Genomic DNA, 21,115 nt, shown 5'->3' with positions numbered 1-21,115 from the left:
TTTAATATTTTGCAACGCTGAACCACTAAAAATATCAAGGTTCTCGTTTTTTTTATTAATTATAATGCAGATTTTTCAAAAAAAAAAATACTTTTAACATCTTAATAACAACTTTATTTACTTTCTCTTTCATGTATAACTATCAGAAAAATATAAAATCTTTTAATAAATTAAATAAATATATTTTATCGATAAAAAATTATTTTTTATAAAATTGAATACAAAATTCCAGAAATTAGATATTATTATACAAACTCAATAAAATTTATAATTTTTAAACATTTTATAAATTAGATTTAAATTAATAAAAAATGATTTTTTTATTATATCTTTAATATGCATATAAATGTTATTGAAATACTTATATTAATTCAAGACTAATATTTAGTTATAAAACCAACACAATATACAAAACTTGTTTATACCAATTAACATATTGATCTATTAATATTTCTATTAATTAATTTTAGTATTACATGATATATTAGACTAATAAGATGTTAACTCTGTTATAAAATAGAATGTACTCAAAAAAATTATTAAATTTAACAATTAAAAGAGTAAACTAAGCGATGTCATGTTGCAACCAAATTTATCTTAAATTTTTTCATGACTATATTTTACATTTTTACCCAATATCAATAATGTTGTGTTTATATGTATCTTGACAAGCAAAAATTCTGTAAAATCATATCAAATTTAAAAATTAATATAATTCAATTAAATTGAATAAAAATATTAATTTAATTATTTTTTATTTAAGAATATAATTAATTAAATAAAATTTAAATTTAATAAATTTATTTTTAAATTTTAGATAATTCAGTTAAAAATCGAAAATCAAATTAATCAATATTTAATTAATTCAATTTATTCAAATTTAATAAGAAAATTTAATTAATTTAATTATTTTTTTAAAAAATAAATTTATTTATTTTTTAAATTGTTTAATTTAATTTTAACCAAATACTCAGATTAAAAAAAACTTTTATAAAATCGAATATCAGAATTAATCACTTCATAGAATGAAAGACCACGTCTTCATTTAAACTATGACCATTCAAAATATATATATATATATAAATAAAAAGAGAGACGATTCGAAAGATATCCAACCCAATTCTACAAAACTTTTCCAACCATCAAGATAAATTAAAAAAAACAAATGGATCCTAACAGACGATCACACGTCACAAGTGTTTTAAAACTCTCTTACTGTAATAGGCATTGGGTGAGATTTGGAGTCCACATCCTTTACCATCGCACCTTAGCCATGGGACTATAAAAATACTTTGTTAGAGAAAAGAGTAATATAACTCAGTCCTAATAAAAAACTTTTATAGAATCAAACAAATAATCTCAAAATTAATCAATTCAAACAACTGAATACCAAATACTAACTAAAAAACCAAACAAAGTAAAAATGAAAGACCACGTCTTCATTATACTAGGATAGTTCAAGCAGGAAACTCTTGATATGTATAAACCTGAAGATGTCCAACCCAATCCTACAAAAATTTCCCAATAACCAGGATAAATTTAAAAAATAAATATGAACAGTCAAACGTCACAAGTTTTTCAAACTCCCTGAATGTAATAGGCCTTGAGTGAGATTTGGAATCCATCTCACCTTAGCCATGAGGCTATAAAAATACTTTGTTGGAGAAAAAAGGAATATCGCTAATCCCAAACAGTCCAATATCATCGGTCCCACGACAAGATATGAATAGATAAATCACTAAAATATTTTATCCTAACACAACACCCTTCGTATGGAGATATAAAAATACTTTGTTGATCAAAGTTATGATATCATTTTAAGGAATTTACATCTAGAACAAATTAAATTGACCGGATTCATACAATCCACTAGAACTCACCATGAATCATCATTGCTGGAAGATCCTCTAACCTTGTCTCCAATTCGTCTTCTCACCTGATGCTATCGTCCCTATGGACATCCTAATCTTTACAGTGGGAATGCCTGAGCATGGAAGAAGCAGATTCGGTAGCTGTTAATATATCAGATGTCACAGAGCACTGATGTAAGAGCTCGTGAACCTCTTAAAAGTATGAACATTTCTCTTCTGATGATCAAATTTGAACTGTATTCTGATTCTGACACCATATAAAGAATTCAAGCAAGCCTGAAGACGATGAATAAATCCTTCAGATGCCAAATTTCATTACTGATTTGTGATGAACCGGAGGTGCCTGTCTCTAACCTTGATGGTAACAAGATCGAAGTTGTTGGCTTAATGAATTAGCCGAAGCTGCCAAATAAAACAAAAAGTCATAATGATATCAGTGTATTGACAGAGCCAGAAAAAGCTAGGGCACGCTCAAAACTTTTATTCGAGGGAAACTGTATACAAAGCAGATTGCATTATAAGAATACCAAAACCTTTGGAGGTACACTTACTGAAAGCCTTATGTTCTTGAGGTGGAGTCTTCATTATATTGGCATCATCACACTGAATTTTCACTTGTCCATATTCCAAAAATAGGTTCTCACACATAATTGAGCCCATAATTGCTAATTTAGTCTTTGATAATCACATTGATACTTACAGAATAGACAAGTTGTGAATAAATGCTATTCGCGGGCTACTATCATGAAGTAGAGTAGTCGGGAAAAGGAAATGATGGACAAGATTGTTCCTCCGACAAGGCAAAACCGCAAGAATCTAAGTCGTGGCCTTCGTTTAAGAAAGGTGAAATAGCAAAGAACAATTTCTAAGATAGATTCACCATCCAGAAAGAATACCTACAAAAGATAGCAATTTCAAACAGGAGACCAAAGATAAAATACAGTATTTGCAGACAATAGAAATTATAAATGTTTTTTGTTAAAGCATCTGAGTTGATATTACTAAGTGCTCAGAAAGAGTAAAGAAGAATTAAATATTTCTCAAATGCAGTATATGGAAACTCTTAGTTCAACTAAAAGAGATCTCCTGAATATTAAACCAAAAATTATCTTACACAGAGCTAATAGAGATCAAGAATCAAGAGCACCAAGATTTATATACACAATGCTAAATCGTTGGGCAACCTCTTCATTACAGAATAAATGTCTGAAAATTGTCATAATGTCTACAGAAGATAGATATCTGAAAGAATATGACCATTGCCACCAGTTATCTAATCTTATTTGATACAATTGCCCATATAAATGGAAATTTATAGAAAATATTCTGGAAGACAAAAAAAATAGCCAAAAGGTAAAGTAGGAAGGAAACTCAATATCAAATATCAAGAAACAGAACATCAAGAGAGAATTGGTTAAGTATCACTCACCGGTAAGCTATTAACTAAAGCCAATGAAGCAGAAATGCGAAAACAACAAGCTAGAAACTTTTCAAGCACATCTGGCATATGTGCCATGTAAGCTGTAAATATCCATCGGGGCTGATATGCAGACAAATGAATTGAGTGTGCCAAGGAAAGGGCATCACCAATAAATACAAAAGTCCCTCCACAAAACGTTGAATCAAAACCAAAATTCTCACTATACGTTGATGCATTACTTCTGTACTCAGAGCACTGTGAAGAATAAGGGCTTGAATATGTAACTTCAACCCATGACATGCCTGGAATTTGAACAGGTGTCATGCAAGTTTCATCCTGTAGAAATTAACCATAACAGTCTGAAGTAAAGTAGTAAACAAACTATTGAACTAAGATCAAAAAATCTTTCAGCCAAATGAAGGTAATATGACGTTTTCTGCTACAAAGATGACTCAATAATTGGAGAAAAGTGAGTAAAACCAGTTATTTAACGAATCAGGTTATGCAATGTAACAATTTATAAGTGTGATTGCATGAACAATGTTTGATCCAAAAGAAAAACATAATGATTGATTCAGTGTACCTAATGAACAAGAATGCAATGGTCTCACCAAGTATATATGGACTGTAACAATTTACTGCGTGAGGCAAGATTAAGAGGTTATTCAACTATATTTTTTACAGATATCTACAGCATTATAAGATGAATCTAGAGTTCATACAGGTCTACAGCATAAATGAACACAGGAAAGAATTTCATACCTCCAAACAATCACAAACTCTTCCAATACTTCCATTGAAATTAGAGTCACTCCGACTCCAACATTTTTTACACTTCACCACATCTCTAGCAATCAAACAATGTTTACTTTCTGATTTATTCATCTCATCTCTAATATTATCAAATACTGGTCTTGAATTGTTGCAAGGCCAGTAGACAAAATCAGCCAACTCATCCCCACATGAAGTGCTGCTTGCTTTGATCCAATTATCAGGAACACAGTATCCTTTAATATGAGAAAGAGCTTCAAAGGTTTGAATACCTTTTGTTACAGAAGGTTCAGGAAGAATTTGCGAGTCATAATTGGCCATGATATTGATCCATTCATGAGGGCTTTTTATATTTGATCCATCGACTGACACAATAACATCATAAGGAGATAAATACCCATATAAGGGAGATACTTTAGGCACCGCTAATACCTGCTCAATACTTAAAAATTAAAAAGGAAGATCAGATGATTCATAATCACATTGTGGAATTTCATAAACACTTACAAGAGGACCTTGACCATATAGGTAAAAGGGATGCAAGATCACTGGAAGTGAGATCAATGTCAAGAAACATGCTGCAGAAAACTGAAAGATGAAGGTGTATTAGCACAAGTGGTTTGTAGTACATAGCAATAAAGACATTCTCTAGAAAGCCCCCAATATATAAATTTGTATATAGATAACTTGCAAGATGTCACAAAATATATCTTGAAACTCAATTGATCTAACTAACTTAAACCAGTAGAACCCAAATTTACTTCTATATCGCCCAAAAAAAGTGCACACTCTTACTGGAAATTTAAATTGACATATAGCTTACTGTAATATTATGCCATATGCCAGCGCAGTATATCCGTAGGGCAGAAGATTGAGGCAAACTTTGCAACCAATCATAGTCGAATGCAACCAAGGCTCCAGGAAAACAGATGGCTAGAAATACTGCAATATACTCAATTCGCAGGCCTTCACTGTCATCATAGTAATAAACTCGGTGTAGAACTAAATAAAAAATTCAACATGAATTTTTATTGATATCTTATTTACCATACATGGGAATCTATATAGCTTGTAATATTTGTAATTTAAATATGTTACATGGTGTTTCTTGAGTCTCTTTAAGATCCATGTTAAGATTTGCATATGTTAACCTTTTCCTTCACAGTCTGGTGCTTGCATTGATGCTTTTTTAATTAAATTGAACTAAATTGAATACAAGTTAACCATATGAAATGTCCACAGAAAATCCTAAACAAATTCAATGGAGACCAAATGCAACAATCACAGGCCATGGCTCCCAAGTTCCCAACCATTTAGGGTCAGCCATACGAAATTATCCACCTCTGGACTCTTCAACATTTAAAAAACTTAATTCTTTCACATCACTTCTAATTATATAATGTTGAATTGTAAGATTCATGCCCAGGAATTCTGACACAATCTATGTAATGCTGAACATATCCCTCAAATTTATTTTTATGAGCTGAAGACAGACAATGGATGTGAATAAAATAAACTTGACACTTATGTTATGGGAAGAAATTTTAAAATTTTAGATATTTTAAATAAAACTAAATTACAAACATAGAATTCGTTTGAATGATAAGAAAAGAAGTGAAATAAACTGTTGGAGCAATCGGTGTACCCTTCGGTTTTGATATTTTGGCAAAGGGTTTAAGTTAGGGTTTTCATTTGTATTTGATATGCGCTATTGAGTGTGCAGGTGGCAGGTGCAAAGGAAAGTCCAAGTGTGATCTTGACAAAGGTGGAATCCAATCATGGGAGTCTTGGTGGTGTAAGTCCAAGCTTGAGGCTTGACTGTGTAAGTCCAAGTGTGACTTGGCAAGGTGAAGACCTAGAGCGAGTGGCTCTTGGCAAGGATGAAGTCCCGGAGTGAGAAGCTCTTAGCAAGTGAAGTTTCGAGAGCGAGGAGCTTCTTGACAAGGATGAAGACCGAGACACTTAGCAAAGGAAGACCCGGCAACAAGAACAAGACCGAAAAAGCTCTTGAAGGCAAGACATAAAGGATGGAGAAGCATCCGAATGATGCAAGGCAGATGGAGGAGGTTAAAAGGCAAGTCAAGGTTATGCGGACGAGGACAAGTGCATGAATAATTGTACTCGGGGATAAAACCCTAAGTTAAGGTTTACCAATCGACCGGTATATATTTGACTGGTGGTTGAGAACCAGCAAATCCGGAATGAAATTTCAAGATTTGTGGGGTTACAATTCAACTAGTGCAATTGACTGGGCAGTCAATTGAAAGTGAACAGAAACAGCCTGACTGATCCATGGTGATCAGTCGACTGGAGTCGAGTCATTAGCTTGTAACGGTCGAATTCCACATAGGCTAGTTGATTGGTAAGTATGTCAATCGATTGGTGGTGAAAACACAGCTTAAGTGTTTCCTCCCAAACTCTATATAATGGCACTCAGATAGGCTAACTTTGGTGACCAAATTAGAGGTGGTTAACCCCTAATAGAGCCTCTAAGCTCAGAGCAATCCAAGAGTTCTTGATCGAGTTTGTGGTAAGTTTTCTCCATTGACAGGGAGGATTGAGCTAACCGAAGTTCCGGGGACTAATCCACCGACGGATTGAGGGATCGTCCACCCTACGAACAGTCGTGGAATAAGAGCATCATCTTCAAACCACGTAAACAAACGTGTTAGGATTTGTTTTCTTTCTTCTTGTCTCTAGGGTTAGCTTTCATATTTGGTTGTGTATTTCCGCTGCGCTAAGTATAGGAAAGCAAATGAAGTGAGTGACCATCTATTCAACCCCCCCCCCCCCCCCCAAACCCTGTTTAGCCGATGATCAAGGCCCCAACATAAACCACGGAGACGGATGAAGAAGAAATTCATGAAAGAGTCTTAGACATATGGGATCTATTATTCAACAAGGAGATATTGATGAATATATCATTAATATGAAAAGGAAAAAGTTGTTAACATTGAAACAAGCTTTTGAAGTCATCTGTGATCACCTACTGACAATTCAGACAAAAAGAAAACTTTTATAAGATTGTGTTATAATTATCAATACTTTATGAGACAAAGTGTTGGATAAGAAGGAAAGAACATGTATAATAAATTTCTAAGACGAGAGTGCAATGGCCAATATTCAGATTGCCCAGAAGCAGTTAGGATATAAGACAGGACAATAAAAGTAGATACAAGAAAAGATAAAATGAAAATATTATTATCTGATAGAAATTAGATGTAACTTCAATATAATTAAATTGTAAAAAATCAAAAATGTATTAAGATGGTATGAATATGTTCATAGACAACAAACAGATTCTATAATTTCACAAGATGAACCAACTAGAAGATGAGAGGAATATAGTGATCAGAAAAGTCATTCTATTTATCATATTTACAAGTGATTTAAAAAGCTAAATATGAGATACAGTCTTGCAAAAAATTCAATGATGAGATCAATTTTAACCAACAACCCCCTAATGAGTCAAAATTCATGGCTTGTTATAATGGAGTTTCTTTTGTCTCTTCACCTTCACACTAACTTTAATAAAATCAACTCGTGTAATGGAATTTAAAGATCATCCTTGAACATGTGTTGTATTGTGTTTACCTATTTTCCCATCATTTTATCATCTGCCACAGCTACATCTAACTCAGCATTCAGAGTATATTATGAAATTCATCTTAAACTATTATTCCAACAAAATGATTCTAAAATAAGTTACTTTGAACATAAATGGTGGTATCTTGCAAATCGGGCAACTGCTGATCAACAAATATAGGTTGTGTTTGACTAGCTAAGCTATCATAAAAACATAATCTTAAACTTTAAATGTGCTCTAAAGGCCAATATTCTATAATTGCAGCTGCATAAATGGAGTAATGAACGATGAGTAGCACCAAGTAACATTGTTGAAATGTCAATAAAATGTCACTTGATACTGACCTTGCAGCAGCAATTCCATGTCCAAATTCATGAACACCAACTGACAACATTGTTGAAATGATCATAGAGCTAGCATCAAGGATTGATACACTCCGAGGAAACTACATTCATATATATTTTTAACAATCATTCATCTATCCATTTGCTAGGAAATTTTTTATCAAAGTAACACTAACCAAAAAAGTGGTTCCAAACAACCATCTCTGCAAAAGACCATTAACTCCAGAAGTCCTTAGAGGAAGAGTGAGAGCATCGGTTGAATCCCACAAAAGCATCTGGTCATACAAGAACAGATATATGAAATGTCAAATAGCCAATATGTGATAATGAGAGAATAATGAAATAAAAAAAATCAAAAAAAAAATCTGATGATACAAATTAAGAATGAATCCAAATGAACAACATAGTAATTGCAAAAGGAACAAAACATCTGATAAGCAACAAATATAAAACAATAGAAGCAAGGTCAAATAAGATAGGAAGTTCAAATATTCGTTCTTGGATACGCTAGACTTTAGTGGAAACCTTAAAATCTAAATCTCTAACTGTTAACCTTTGGCATCCTATTAATAGTGTGATGGACTCCAGAGCTTACCAAATCAGTTGTAGTTATCATCCATTCTACTGCTGTCTATAGTAGTAGGATTTCAACTATTAAAATGTAGGATCAAAAAAGTAGCAATTCCAAGGACTACAGTGACATAAATAATTTGATAGAAAGCAGGCAATTTAAGATTTATAAGTTTCTTATAAGGCCAACCTCCTAAGATCTCATATCACTAAAATCTTAATAATCTGTAATGACACCCCAACTGTAGAAGATTAAAACATACAGATCCATTGCAAATAACAACTCCATATAACAGATAACACCCACACTTTTACATTCATTTTAGAAAAATATGGAACTTTACAGACCAATGAAACTCCAGTCAGAGTGACCAAACTGAAAGCAGCGCCCACTGTAAACCACATCTTTATGAATCTGTACAACCATAAGTTAGCATTAGAATCTAGAACCAGAGATTTGTCATTGATGAAAAAACAAACTGTTTAGGAGAAAAACCAGTCAGCATGTTACAATGTACTATAACAGCAAAAGCATCTCATTCAATAACTGTTAAAAAAGCCAACTCTTCTTTAGATTATTAACGCGATAATTCTCAGTTCCATTAATTAAGAACAATAAGTCGGAAAGAAACAAAAATCTGACGAAGTCAACCATCGGCTCGATTAGAGCCGGCCCTAGGCCAAGGCTATTAGGGCTCCTGTCCAAGGCCCAAAAATACTCAGGACCCATTTTTAATATATATATATATATATATATATATATATATATATAAACATTTTTTTTTCTAAAATCAACTTTTTCTCTTTTCCTCGGCGAAGCCCTTCTCTCTCGCTCTCGCGATTCTCTTCGCCAAAGCCCTCCCCTCGCCCCTTGCCGAAGCGGCGAAGCCCCAGCTCTCTCGCCCTCGTGATTCTCCTTGTTGAAGCCTTCCCTCGCCGCGCCTTCCCTCCCTCACCACGATAACTATGAGCCCTCTCTCAAAGGCGCCCTACATCGATGAGACAAGACTCTCTCTTCTGTTGTTGATTTTCCCCGCTGTGCCCGACCCTCCCTTGCCACGACGAAGCTCCCTTGTCGTTGTCGGTAATGCTCATGCTTTTTATTTTCTTGTTAATCATGTTTTGTTTCTACACAAATTGGTAGTTTTTGTTCCACTCGTTTTTAGGTCTTAATTGGCCCTTTTCATTCAATTGGTCACTTTAAGCGATCAATTTTCACCATATTAATCCAGTTATTGCATCAATTTTTACTATTCTTTTTCCATCGTTTCTCTTATTGTTGCTCCAGATTAGGGATTTGGTTGCAGTGTTTGAGTAAATAATATTACGTAAGAACTCTAACGCCTTTTCAATTACTTATTTTGATCTGGGATATGACATCTGAGTATTTTCAATTTTTAAAAATTTGCATTTTAGAAGATTATTCGAGCCCTTTGCTTGCGTGCTATGAACTTCAGATCCTGTGCTGCCTAGTGTTCTTGCTACTTAGTTAATGTCTGTAATTTGAGGGAAATTGATAATTTCACTCTAGGTTCAGTATTTTTTAGATCAGAGAGTGTGCAGTAGTTCATTTAGATGAATATATAAAAAGAGAGAAAGTGATTGGATGTGGAACGTAATTCAAAAGCTGTGGTTTATAGATTCATCTCATAATTTTCAACCAACTCCAACTACTCTCACCTGTAAGCTACTAAATATTTGATGAAGGTCACAATGTAGAGTTGTCGCATATGTATCATGCAAGCCTTTTGACCTTGTTTGCGTTTGATCTTTATTGTTTCAGGTGTGAATTGTTCGATTTTGCTAATTTTCAGAACAGAACTCCATGTCAACAGAATACTGTCCTGTTCACTTCTAACGGGAAATTAATTTGCTATGGTAACAATTTTATTTACCTATTACGGGTTGTTGCCTCATCTAAACATTATTAATTTTGGATCAATACTGCAATTCTTTACTCTTATGTTAGTTAGACCTTTGTGATGTCGTTAACATCATCTTGTCTGGTGGTTTTGTTAATTCTGAAACCAAATATTCTACTTGATCGTGTTAGATCACAAATCTTTAATCTATATAAGCAGAAGATCTATGATTAGTTACTCACTTATTTCAACACCATATTGAGATCGTGCAACTCAAATTTGATTTTATGGTAAATGAGTGCCATTTGGTGGCACTTATCCTTTTGTAGGATATCATATGTGGCAAGTATATACATTAATTGGGCCAAATAATAAAATGCTTTTGAGTTAAAAGAAAGTTTTAAGTAGCTTTCATTCTTTCGTGTTTCATTTATATCACGTCCTTATTTGTTTACATTTGAATCTATGAGTTGTTTCAATTGATTAGTTGAAGTTGTAACTTGAAACCAGTGTTATGAAGGAATTGGTGACGCAACTCTTTCAGACTATCCTTTTTTTTTCTTCTTTGACCCAAGGAAAAAAAGGTAAATGATTTGAACTGAGACTGATAAAAATTGATTACAAATTTTTCTCTCCGTTAGTGTTCTTTTACTAAGAATTCAAGTAATTGTTTTTTTGTAAATACCTCTTGCATTCTGAATAAAATTGATTACAAATAAAATTATTATTCTTGGATAATCTAATAGTGTAGGAATGGAAAAAGAATTTATATCCATAGTTTTGGAATTGGTGCTTCATTCTTCATTTCTATGTTAGAATGGTAGAAATTTATACATAAATAAAAAAGGAACAACCATCTTATGTAAAAAATCATCTTACAATTAAAAAGATTCCTTATCCCATTTCACGAAACAAAATTTTATAGATTAAAATAATTATTATTTAGGTTGATGGAAGGATAAAATTAGGGCATTATTAATAGTTTCACCCAGGGCCTTTAAACAACAAGGATCAGCTCAGGGTTTGATACTCCAGTAATCAGTTCATACGGCCGTGAGAGGAAAACAAAGTCGAAACTCAGACATGACTAACAAATCAGTCATACCTGGAGTACCGACGACCAAGAGAAAACAATGCCTCATTGAATGTATGAATCTTGAAATCGCAATACCTAGATACCATGGGCAAGTAATACGTCATAAGGTAAAGCGCATGTCGCAGAGCACTAAACAAATTGTTCTAGAAAAAAAAAAAGAGTACTAGGAAATATATTAACAAGGCAAGAAACAACTGACGCACGCGTAGCAAACCGAAGGCGAGACAAAAAAGAGTGACTATACCAGCAGGAGACGCCGCTACGGGTAGAGCTGCTATGAAGAGGAAGGACGGTCTGTGGCCGACCTCGCCTCCTGGGCCGATTGATGGCCATAAATATTATCAGGCGAAACAGCAGAGAGGACGGGGAAAGGTCGCCACAGTCGTCGCCGGATTGGATGCCGCCGCTGTGAGACCTTCGAGTGTCAACCGTCACATCGATGATTCAAGTCTCGAACCATCCCTTTTAACGGGCCAGACAAATTGGGCCGGGCTTAGTACTTGTCTCCGAGATAGAGTGAAAGATTTGGACAGCTTCATCAAAAAATTCATTAAATTGGCCCCGGGAGGGAGACAGTTTCATCCAAGCAAACAAAATTCAGGTTTGCAATTAACTGATATGAGAAGTTTTCAGCCACTATTACCTAGTCCAGGGAGGGGGCGGCTGGAGGTGAGGGAAGTCGGAGGGAGGCGGCTGGAGGTCGCACGAGGGAGGTCGGCGCGATGCTGGAGCCACTGGAGGTCGGCGACACAGCAGGGAGGGAGACGACGTTGGAGGAGGAGGCCGCGGGAGGGACGCGACTGGAGGTGAGGGAAGTCGTTGGAGGTCCCTGGAGGTCCCTGGAGGTCGGCGACGCAGCAGGGAGGGAGACGACGTTGGAGGAGGAGGCCGCGGGAGGGATGTCGCCGCGGAAGGTCGGCGACGCTGGAGGGACACAACGTCGGAGGGAGGTGTCGCAGGCGACGGTGGAGGTAGCTGGAGGGAGGCTAGGGCTTTTTCTCGTCGAGAGAGGCTAGGGCTTTAAAAATGGGTCCAGAAGATCCGCCCTCGATAAACCTAATACGCAAAGTTATTTCTGGGCACCGTTTGCTTTAAAAAAAAAAAACCTTAAAACAGCATCTTAACATGACACATTAAAATAAATCGATTTAATTTAATTAAAAATATTATATATAAAAATTATATATTAAAAGTATTTTTATCAACTTAATTAAAATCATTTAATTAAGTTGAGCCTTAGAGTGGTAAAATTATTTTATGTGATTTAAAAATCACAGGTTGAAGTCTTTGAAAACGATCACTTGTAAAACAGTAACACTACGTATAATTAGGTTGAATTTTAAAGTGTTTAAATTTATTTAATAAGGTAATCGAGTCAAGTCGAAATGAGTTTAAAATAAACTAAGACTTTGAAATGATTGATCAAGTTTAGCTTAATTTTTTTTTTTATGAACTATTAAACTTGGTTCGTTTAGATATTATTGAGCTCTCAATTTAAGCTTGACTTAAGTTTGATTCGAACTTGGTTCATTTAGATATTATCGAGTTCTTAATTTAAGCTTGTTTAATTGTTCGATTGAAAATTGAATTTGTTAATTTAAAGTTATTTATTTATTTTTATTTTATTTTTTTATTATTTATTTAATATATTAATAAAAATTAATTAATAAATATGATTTATAAATATGTTCACAAACATTGCTAATAAATATTATTCACAAACGTTAGTAAGTTGAACACATATACGTTCAAACTTGTTTATTTAATTTAACGAATTATTAAAATTTATTTATTTAATTAATCTTATATATATTGAACGAAAATAAAACTTTACCCAATTAAACACCAAACTTATTTATAAATACTTAGTTTATTTACAATCATATATATAATTGCCCTTCGTATATTTTTATATTAACGGAAACTTTTTATGTTAAACTCTAGTATTCTAGATTACTGAATGCTCCTTTATTCTAAATAAAAAAATATATATTTTTTAAAAAGACATTTTTTTTGTTGCAAGATCCTAATAATTAAGAGCTTCTAATTCATAGTTAGTAGTTAGATACTAACTACTAAAAATAGGGATCCATTTTCACATAATTAATTTTCATAATTCTAAAAACACCAGACGTTCTCGTTATACCCCTCCTTTCCATGAAAATAATAAAAATATGCTACCTGTTTTTTAAATTATAAAAGTTAAGTACTTAGAATTGATAACACCGAATAAAATTGTTGAAAAAAAAATCCATAAACCAGAGTTTCTATTTCAGTAATTATCAAAGGACCCTCCCATCACCTCACCTCCCCTCTAATTGAAGGGAAGCTTTCTTAGCATTAATCTCAGCCACATAATAAACAACATGTTCCTTACCATTCCAAGAGCGGCAGACTCCTTTACACAAGATTCGGACACGTCACGCGATCGAGATTATTCTTTGCCAATCCAACATCAACACTCCTTTCACACGATTGTTCTCTCTGAAAATATAATTAAAAAAGTGGCATCTTATTTAATGAGTTTGGTCCTTCTTATTTAATGTTATTCAGTAGGCATCTGCTGTTGCCTTGCGTCTCCATTTCCATGATTGCTTGAAGTTCTCTTTCTTCTCTTCAGCCTCCTTTCCGCGAAACAAGGATCGTAAGCCATTTTCCAGAACCTTTCGATTGCTTCGGGCGTGCGCCCAGGGATTCGAGCGGCTATCAGCGCCCACCTGCAGACATTCAACGTGTATTCAATGATCTGGCAACAGCCTGACCTGCTCAATATTTAACCAATGAATGCAGCAGATAAGGGAGAACAATACAACTATACTACTGGTAGTTGGTACTGTTAATTTACTTGAATGTCCGAGTACCAACATTAAAACTCTTTTCTTGAGCCACTTACTAATACTCCTTTTGACATGGAAGATCGTGCCCAATCAACCATCTTCTCCTCCTTTAATGTGATCTTTGTGTTTTTACAGGCATTGGAATTGAGTGCTTCTGATGGTAGAGCACCCGTCGCTGATTCTTTTGAATGGGATAATAAAAAGAGAAAGAACCCGAGGATGGATGATTTTTTTAGTATCATTACTAACAAATTAAAACAGCTGAGTGCGTGTAGAAAATTAACTCGAATCAGCTTGATGACGAGGTATAGGAGAGATCTTTACCTGTCTCCGACGAGTCTATACATCCTGCGAACAAGGTCTTCCTCTTGCTCTGACATGTCGATGAACTCCCACTCCGTGCTGCTCACCTCTGCACAGATCAATTTAACAGTCTTGCATATAGAACGATCAAATGGAGAAGCGAAGCAAGATGTGTCGCGTGCGACCTTGGAAATCGTCGTCCAAAGTCCTCAACTCGCTGAGACTGCGCTTCTCCATGGCTAGCTTCTCTGAAAGGGGAAGTGGCGGGGGTGGGAATAAAGAATAGAGATGGTGGGCATTCGTGTTTAGCTACCAGTATGTCAGACATCGAGACCCGTACATGATTCGGCCCACGTGGGCCTACTATCAGATATCAAAATTACGAACTTGTACGCGTAAGAATCTACACAAGATCTAGCGTGGATCACACTTGGACTCCGGGTCCGGCTCCCTGTGAGGATTTGCTCGCCCTAATGTCCTTATCTGTATTTTTTAAAGATTTTGTCTGGAAATCCACCTACAAAGTCCTCAGTATGGTCAGAGAATCAATATGGGAGCTGGGAGGAATAGAATTTGTGAAAGCCATATAAAATTGGATAAATTTGTATGCACTCTCCATTGATAAATACAATTTTACATATAGTTCTCATCCATGAAAAATTTTTTTTTTACTCCCCAGTCAAACATATTTATCTAATTGCCCATGATATTTTTATGTACAAAAAAATCTAAAAATCAGTATAAATCCTCTTAAATTCAGTATATTAAATTAAAATCTAGTATATTTTCTATTAAATTGAGTACGGTTCTTTTTTCACCTCAAAATATACTCGATTTTAATTTAATGTGCTAAATTTAATAGAAAATATACTCGATTTTTAATATAAAGTACTGATTTTAAGAAGTATTATACTCATTTTCGGACTTTTTGTACTCAATTTTTGACTTTTTGTACCTAAAAAATATGGGTTAATTTCAATAGAAAAATATACTTGATCCTAGTATAGAGTGCTGGATTATAGTGTAAAGTGCTGAATTTAACAGGAATTATACTTATTTTTAGACTTTTGATATCTAAAAAATAAGAGAGATAATTTTGATAGAAAATATACTCGATTTTTAATATAAAGTACTGACTTTAAGAAAAAATATACTCGTTTTCAGACTTTTTGTACTCAGTTTTGGATTTTTTGTACCTAAAAAATCTGAGGGGCAATTTAGATATCAATATTTGCATGAGGGAGTTGAAACAAGTAATACTTTGCATGTAGGGAGTGGAAACAAAGTTTTTTAGACATGGAGATTGCATGCAAAGTTATGATTACCATTGGGGATTTTTTTCTAATTTACCGTATAAAATTGATAGAGTTATATTGACGGACAATTAATAGTAGAAGAAAAATAAGGTTTCCCTAGAACTATTATTTTATATAATATCATATACAATTTATATTATTGCATTAATCTACTGTATCCATAAATTTTATGGAAACCTCCTTCAAGATCCATTTGATACGACTTCGCCAACGTCTCTTATTAGTTGATACCCAATTTTGCCATCTATTTTCCTCTTCCTCCATGAAAAAGGACTTGAACAAGTCAATGCTTCTTCCTTCTCTGTTATAAATCCAATTGTCAGAGGAAGACGAAGAGGATTAAGTGGAAGAAGGGAGGAGGCAAGACCCACATTCTATTTTTTTTTTTACTCCTCTTTTTTATAGAATTTTCTCAAATTCAACACGATCAAAATGCCAGTCTCTAAAGTTTCAAAGCAAGGCAACTACAAGAGTTCTCCTGAATATTAAACCAAAAAATATCTTACACAGCTAATAGAGATCAAGAGTCGAGAGCACCAAGAAAAGTAGATATCTGAAGGAATATGGCCTTTGCCCCCAGTAATCTAATCTATCTGATACAGTTCGCCCTATAAATGGAAATTTATAGAAAATATTCTGGAAGACAGAAATTTTTTTGCCTAAAGGCAAAGTAATTAGGAAGGAACCGCGATATCAAATATCAAGAAAAATAACATCAAGAGAGAATTGGTTAAGTATCACTCACTGGTAAGCTATTATGAATCGAGTGTGCCAAGGGCATCACCAATAAATACAAAAGTTCCTCCGCAAAGCAAGTTGTTCTCACTATAGGTTGATGCATTACTTTGTACTCCTAGCACTGTGAAGAATAAGGGCTTGAATATCAACCCATAATATGCCTGGAATCTGAACAAGTGTCATGCAAGTTTCATCCTGTAGAAATTCACCATTATCAGTCTGAAGTAAAGTAGTAAACAAACTATTGAGCTCAGATCAAAAAAATCTTTGAGCCAAATGAAGGTAATATGATCCTTTCTGCTACAAAGATGACTCAATAATTGGAGATAAGTTAGTAAAACCAGTTAATTTAATGAATCAGGTTATGCTACGTAACAATTTAGAACATTCATATCAGCTACCCTATCCAAAGATTTTTTCTTAAATTTTGGATAAAGTAACTAAAAACTCTCTGCATCAGTTACCCTATTTATTCCCTAAATTTAGATTTGATGAATAGTGATTCTCTAAATTTAGGGAATGAATCCTCTACCCTAAAAATAAAATAATATTTCTTTTAATCTCGCTCCTTCCACTCAATCTTTTCAATCTCTCTCCTTCCACTCATTTTATAAATATAATAATAAAAAATAGAAGAAAGAGAAGAAAATAATAAAAAAAAATTAAGGATGATGAAAATTTTAGGGTATTTGATGGAATGTGTAATGAAAAGTAATTATCTAAATTTAATAAAGTGAGTCATTTATTATAAATTTTAGATATAGTGATCCGGTGGTAAGGACGGGGGACGCTCCTTGGCGGGAGGTCAACGACACGTGGAGGTCAATGGTCAAGAAGGTCAACTCCAAGGTCGTGCCGAACGGACAAAGGTCTAGCCGACCGGACATTCGGCTAGGGGTTTCCCGGACCGGACGAAAGACAGCCCTACCAGGGGTCGGGTTCCCGATGCTCAGGTAAAAAGAGTCTATGGGCCGAGCGGATAGGCCGCTCGGCCGGGCCGCAGGACGATAAGGTGCAATTCCATCCGAGCACATGAGCAGGACTTCCCCGCCCGGGCCGAGGTATGCACATTCCCGGAGGCCATGAGCGTCGAGCGACTAGTACGCTCGGCCCGGGAACAGACAAGAGCGCTAGGAGACAAAAAGGACAACTGGTAACTTCGTCCTCGAGACATCTGCCGCCGACAAACAGCATGGTCGGTGGCCGGAGCGGATAGAGTATAGTACGGTGGAAGTTTCCACCGTCACATCCGGGATATATATGCTCAGACGATTACGGAATGACGTCAGACATGCTTTTCTGACACAACCCTACCGAGGTATGTTTGGGGAAGCGTGCACGTATTGATAAGCGTGCACGCATTGAGAAGCGTGCCCGCGCCTCCCCGGGGTCCTATATAAGGACCCCTAGACTTCGACGGAGGTATGGAATTCTCATCACTGTAGCCACAGTAACATTGCCTTGTTCTTCTTCTTCTTCGTTGCCTGACGTGAGCGTCGGAGGGTCGTCGCCGGGAAACCCCTCTCGGCTCGGCTTCTTTGCAGGTCCGTCGTAGATCCATACCACCAGTCGAAGACAGCGGAGAGTGCCACGTCCTAAGTGTCCGTCGACTCAGCGCTCGGACATGATCATATAGTAATAGAAAAACTGGTGTGGATGTTCTTATAAGTGTGATTGCATGAACAATGTCTGATCCAAAAGAAAAACATAATGATTGATCCAGTGTACCTAATGAATAAGAATGTAATGGTCTCACCTAGTATAAATGGACTGTAACAATTTATTGTGTGAGGCAAGATTAAGAGGTTATTCAACTAATTTTTTTACAGATATTTACAGCATTATAAGATAAATCTAGAGTTCATACAGGTCTTTAGCATAAATGAACAACATTCACAAACTCTTCCAATACTTCCATTGACATTAGAGTCACTCCAACTCCAATATTTTTTACACTTCACCACATCTCTAGCAATCTAGCAATCGAACAATGTTTACTTCTGATTTATTCATCTCGTCTAAAATATTATCAAATACTGGTATTGAATTGTTGCAAGCCCAGTAGACAAAATCAGCCAACTCATCCCCACATGAAATGCTGCTTGGTTTGATTCAATTATCAGGAAGACAGTATCCTTTAATATGAGAAAGAGCTTCAAAGCTTTGAATGCCTTTGGATATTTCTTGTTGTGTTTTAGTTTTGAGAGTAGGGTTGTTTATATAGTCCTATTCAGGGTGTCTGGAAGGATTCCAGACGCCTAGAGGAGAATAAAATTGTATCCCCTACACAACGGATCATGGTCAAATGTGATCCAGATAAAATTCGCTTCCGAGCGCTCGGAAGGGTTCCAGGCGCCAGGAGTTCGGGCGCCCGGACTGACCGAACTCAGGAAAGTCAACCAAGTTGACTTTTTCCAATCCGAGCCTTCCGCTCCGGTTTCACTCGTCTTGGTCCGAGACTTCGCTCCGGTTCCTCTTGCTTAGGCGATCTCGGCCACCCAGAATAGGGCTCATCCGAACCCAACTTCCGGCCTTCTCGAGCAAGCTGCCGTTTTTAGTTTCTCGTCTCTTGGAAATACTGTGCGCCTCCTTCTCGTTCGCCTGCGTACTCTTCCACAGCACCTCGTCCCTCAGACGCACCAAGCCCGTCAGCTCTCTCCTGTGTCGTCCTTCTTGCTAGCTGCGTCTTTTGCTCAACATCCTGTGCTCCTAAGTTTCTGCACACTTAAACACAGGATTAAACACAGCAGGACACAACCTAATTTATTTGATCACATCAAAATAACCTTGGGATACTATCAAACTCCTTTTTTTTTTATGTGAACAACTCAAGTTAAGCTAGGGTAAACTAACATAAAGTAAAAGAGATAAATTTTGCAATAAAAGTGCAAAAATTTGAAAAAGGTTAAACTACCCCCCTAGACTTAATCTTCCCTTCTCCCCTTTGATCGCATAAAAAATAGAGTACCCAAAAAAAAATCTAAGGGTAACTCTTTTTTAAAAAACTTTAAAAAATATTGAAAATTATTTTGACATCACTTAGAAAAATTTGTAATAATTTTAGAAAAAACTTTAAGTTTTGCAAAAAAATAAAAATTTTCAAAAAGAAATCCAAAGTTAAAAACACTGCAAAATGTTTGAGTAACTATTTAAAGCATTATTTAATTACATTTAAATGTTTTTGTCAATTAGTCAGTTAAATATTTTATTTCATTAATTGGCTTACAGACTGTGTTATTGGAGCAACAACCACTTTCTAGACAAAGTCTCTTAAGGAAATCAAACATTTAATTTTCTCGCTGAAAGCGTTAATTCCAATTATAATTTTAACTTATATAAGATTTTGGAACCCAATATAAGTTCCTTCCAATTGGATTAATTAAAAATCTCTTAAAAATATATTTCTGAGAAATTTTTCTAATTTGTACCTTGTGGTAATTAAAATACCAGTTCAAACTATATTTTCTATTATTTTGATTTTTAACATTTAAGCATGCACAATTTTTCAAGTTTTCTATTTGTACTTTCATTTTATCATTTTCTATTTTTAATTTATCATATTCTTCTAATGGACAAGATTTGACTAGAATTAATTTTATTTTTTTATTTTCTTTTTCTATTTTGGCACTGTCTTTAGATAATAATTTAACAAATTTAAATAACTTATCGGGAGGAAGAGATCGTACCTGACTTACCTTGTCGATCTCGTTATCCGTAGCTCCCCGAACTACTGCTTTCTTTCGATGTCGCTCCTCCTTCATCGATACTCTCGATGGTCATTTCAAACGAGCTTGCTTTGTTTTCATCTTCTTGATGACTTGCCACTAACGCAAGTCCGACGATGGCTTCAATTTACAATTCGGACGACGTTCGTCCCACGTCGCCTTTAGAATCTTGTATTTGTTGGATTGGATAGGCTTTTTGTTATTTCCTTTGTCCTTGTCCTTGATCTTTAACGTAGGGCAGTTGTCTTTAACATACTCTTTTTCATTGCAGTGGTAGCATCTGATCGTCTTTTCTTTCTACCCTGCAAATTGTTAGTTTTTCTAATTTAACTAATTTTTTAAATCGCCTTACCATCATCATCGTTTCTTCGTCGTCAAGAGAGGATTCTGAATCTTGTTCGTCCATCCTTGCCTTAAAGTCAACGTTGTGCTTTGGCTCCTTCGGATTTACACATCTCATTTCATGGACTTCAAATATTAAAAACATTTCTTCTAAGGTAATAGATTCTAAATCTTTAGATATATAGTAAGCATCTATTAATGATGTCCACTCTGTAGTTTTAGGAAATGCATTAAGCGCGTACCTTAGCGAATCTCAGTTGCTTACATTTTCTCCGAGATTTGTGAGTCTGGTGATGAGTTTATTCATTCTCGAGTGAAGATGTGCAACGGTTTC

General features: G+C 35.1%; 2 protein-coding genes across 5 annotated transcripts; both read right to left on the bottom strand.

The window, feature by feature from the left end:
- Positions 1-1,706: 1,706 nt before the first annotated feature.
- Positions 1,707-12,598, bottom strand: LOC122036509 (membrane-bound transcription factor site-2 protease homolog). 4 transcript variants are annotated; one of them, XM_042595867.1, is made up of 13 exons: positions 12,164-12,598; positions 11,765-12,053; positions 11,530-11,595; positions 8,911-8,977; positions 8,169-8,267; positions 7,993-8,093; positions 4,886-5,033; positions 4,570-4,650; positions 4,054-4,494; positions 3,301-3,627; positions 2,423-2,767; positions 2,226-2,273; positions 1,707-2,147 (listed from the first exon to the last, which is right to left on the bottom strand). In XM_042595867.1, exons 2-11 carry the CDS (start codon positions 11,851-11,853, stop codon positions 2,597-2,599), a joined length of 1,590 nt encoding a protein of 529 aa, XP_042451801.1. In that variant the 5' UTR covers positions 11,854-12,053; positions 12,164-12,598; the 3' UTR covers positions 1,707-2,147; positions 2,226-2,273; positions 2,423-2,596. The 4 variants fall into 4 exon arrangements, with proteins under 4 accessions (XP_042451801.1, XP_042451792.1, XP_042451807.1 ...); XM_042595858.1 differs by having other exon boundaries at positions 1,707-2,273; XM_042595873.1 differs by lacking the exon at positions 11,530-11,595 and having other exon boundaries at positions 1,707-2,273.
- A 1,150-nt stretch (positions 12,599-13,748) lies between these two features.
- On the bottom strand, positions 13,749-14,968 carry LOC122010525 (MYB-like transcription factor ETC3). The gene is made up of 3 exons (XM_042567058.1): positions 14,846-14,968; positions 14,682-14,769; positions 13,749-14,237 (listed from the first exon to the last, which is right to left on the bottom strand). The coding sequence occupies exons 1-3, from the start codon at positions 14,895-14,897 to the stop codon at positions 14,066-14,068; spliced, it is 312 nt and encodes a 103-aa protein (XP_042422992.1). The 5' UTR covers positions 14,898-14,968; the 3' UTR covers positions 13,749-14,065.
- Between the last annotated feature and the right edge of the window lie 6,147 nt (positions 14,969-21,115).

The sequence above is a fragment of the Zingiber officinale genome, chromosome 1A (assembly GCF_018446385.1).
Source record: "Zingiber officinale cultivar Zhangliang chromosome 1A, Zo_v1.1, whole genome shotgun sequence".
Lineage (NCBI taxonomy): Eukaryota > Viridiplantae > Streptophyta > Magnoliopsida > Zingiberales > Zingiberaceae > Zingiber > Zingiber officinale.
This window is presented reverse-complemented; position numbering and strand designations above follow the sequence as displayed.

Coding starts and splice junctions, on each gene's coding strand:
- LOC122036509 (XM_042595858.1), bottom strand. CDS start 11,853: ATGGCCATCAATCGGCCCAGGAGGCGAGGTCGGCCACAGACCGTCCTT. Junction 8,978..11,529: donor CTTGGTCGTCGGTACTCCAG/GTATGACTGATT, acceptor ATGGTTGTACAG/ATTCATAAAGATGTGGTTTA. Junction 3,628..4,053: donor GAGTTTGTGATTGTTTGGAG/GTATGAAATTCT, acceptor TAATTTCTACAG/GATGAAACTTGCATGACACC.
- LOC122010525 (XM_042567058.1), bottom strand. CDS start 14,897: ATGGAGAAGCGCAGTCTCAGCGAGTTGAGGACTTTGGACGACGATTTC. Junction 14,770..14,845: donor TTTGGACGACGATTTCCAAG/GTCGCACGCGAC, acceptor TGATCTGTGCAG/AGGTGAGCAGCACGGAGTGG. Junction 14,238..14,681: donor TATAGACTCGTCGGAGACAG/GTAAAGATCTCT, acceptor GAATGTCTGCAG/GTGGGCGCTGATAGCCGCTC.